At 19.5% G+C, this 1,379-nt stretch overlaps 1 protein-coding gene across 1 annotated transcript; it reads right to left on the bottom strand.

Moving 5' to 3' along the window:
- Window positions 1-116: 116 nt before the first annotated feature.
- Window positions 117-1,379, bottom strand: PGSY75_0022200B (erythrocyte binding like protein 1; the record flags this gene model as incomplete). The annotated part of the gene is made up of 3 exons (XM_018783367.1): window positions 117-190; window positions 352-430; window positions 858-1,379. Coding segments are annotated over 3 exons (675 nt in total), but the record flags the coding sequence as incomplete, so codon positions are not given.

The following is a 1,379-nucleotide window of genomic DNA, read 5'->3' as shown; positions in this document are numbered from 1 at the left end:
AAAATTATTATAAAACCAAAAGAAGGGCATAATTGATGCATCCTATCTTTTTTTAAGATTTATTTGTACGTTTCAAATTTTACTCTATATATTTTTTTTTTTTTTTTAATTATTACCTAAACGGTAATCATCATTATTTTTTTCAGTCATAAAATGAACTTCATCCATTACTGATGTGTCTTTCTCAGAACTACAAAATAAAATAATTTAATAAATTATTATATTAATGTATATATATATAAAAAAAAAAAAAAGAAACAAACAAACAAATCTATAGGCAATGTATTTTTTTTCTATACACATATTTTCCTTTTTTTTTTTTTTTTTTATTTATTTTGTTTTTCCTTATACCGTTTGATCAGAACCATGATTAAAAAAATAATAAAAAGGAATAACATTAAGAGCCATTTTCCATTATAATAGGATATATCTGTAGGGAATATATTCATAGAAGATTATAACAATATATTTTTTTTTTTTTTTAATATATATTAAAAATATTAATCATATATATATATATATATATATTTATTTATTTATTTATATATTATATATCATACTTGTTACTTCTCCTCGAAAAATTTTATAAAATGGATCATTAATTTCATTTGTAATACAATTATAATATTCAGAAGTAGTGTTATCAAAATGTATTAAACAGTAATATAAAATAGAGCAACATAAATATTTTATCTCATCCTTAGAAATGCTACTTGATAAAATAGGAAGACCTATTATAGATTCACAATATTCAGATGATGTATCATTAATACATTTTTTTTTCTTTTTAGATAAATTAATTATATCTTCTCTTATTTTATTAACATCCCTATAATAATAATTATCTATATTTGAACTTTCCTTATTGTTATTACTCCTATTATGATATTCTGATATGTTTTCTATTTGGAATAATTCATTCTTATCATATTCTGATTCTTGTGAATATTCAAATAGCATATTCCCTTTGATATTAGTATAATTATTTAAATTATACCTTTGCATATCTTTTTTTTCTATATCATTATTTATATCAGTTAAATTCGCTATATTTTTTATATATTTATAAAACTTTTCAATATTTTCCTTAATTTTTGTATATTTACTTAAATTATTATTATCATTCTCAGATTCATCATGTTTTACATCTTTCTCTTCTTTCTTGGATTGTTCTGTATCTTTTTTTTCTTCATTTTTTATTGCTTCCTTTTTAATATCATCATAATTATGTACCAAATTATTAGATGGCTTATTATATGATGTCGTATGAATTCCATCTTTTACTTTTTTATTATCTATTTTTTCATTTTCTATCAATTTTGTTTCCTCCGTATCTTCCCTATTTTGTTTAACATCTTTTAATGTAACCCTATCATCAA

The sequence above is a fragment of the Plasmodium gaboni genome (assembly GCF_001602025.1).
Source record: "Plasmodium gaboni strain SY75 chromosome Unknown, whole genome shotgun sequence".
Classification (NCBI taxonomy): domain Eukaryota; phylum Apicomplexa; class Aconoidasida; order Haemosporida; family Plasmodiidae; genus Plasmodium; species Plasmodium gaboni.
The sequence above is the reverse complement of the archived record's forward strand: the minus strand, read 5'-3'. Positions and strand labels throughout refer to the sequence as shown.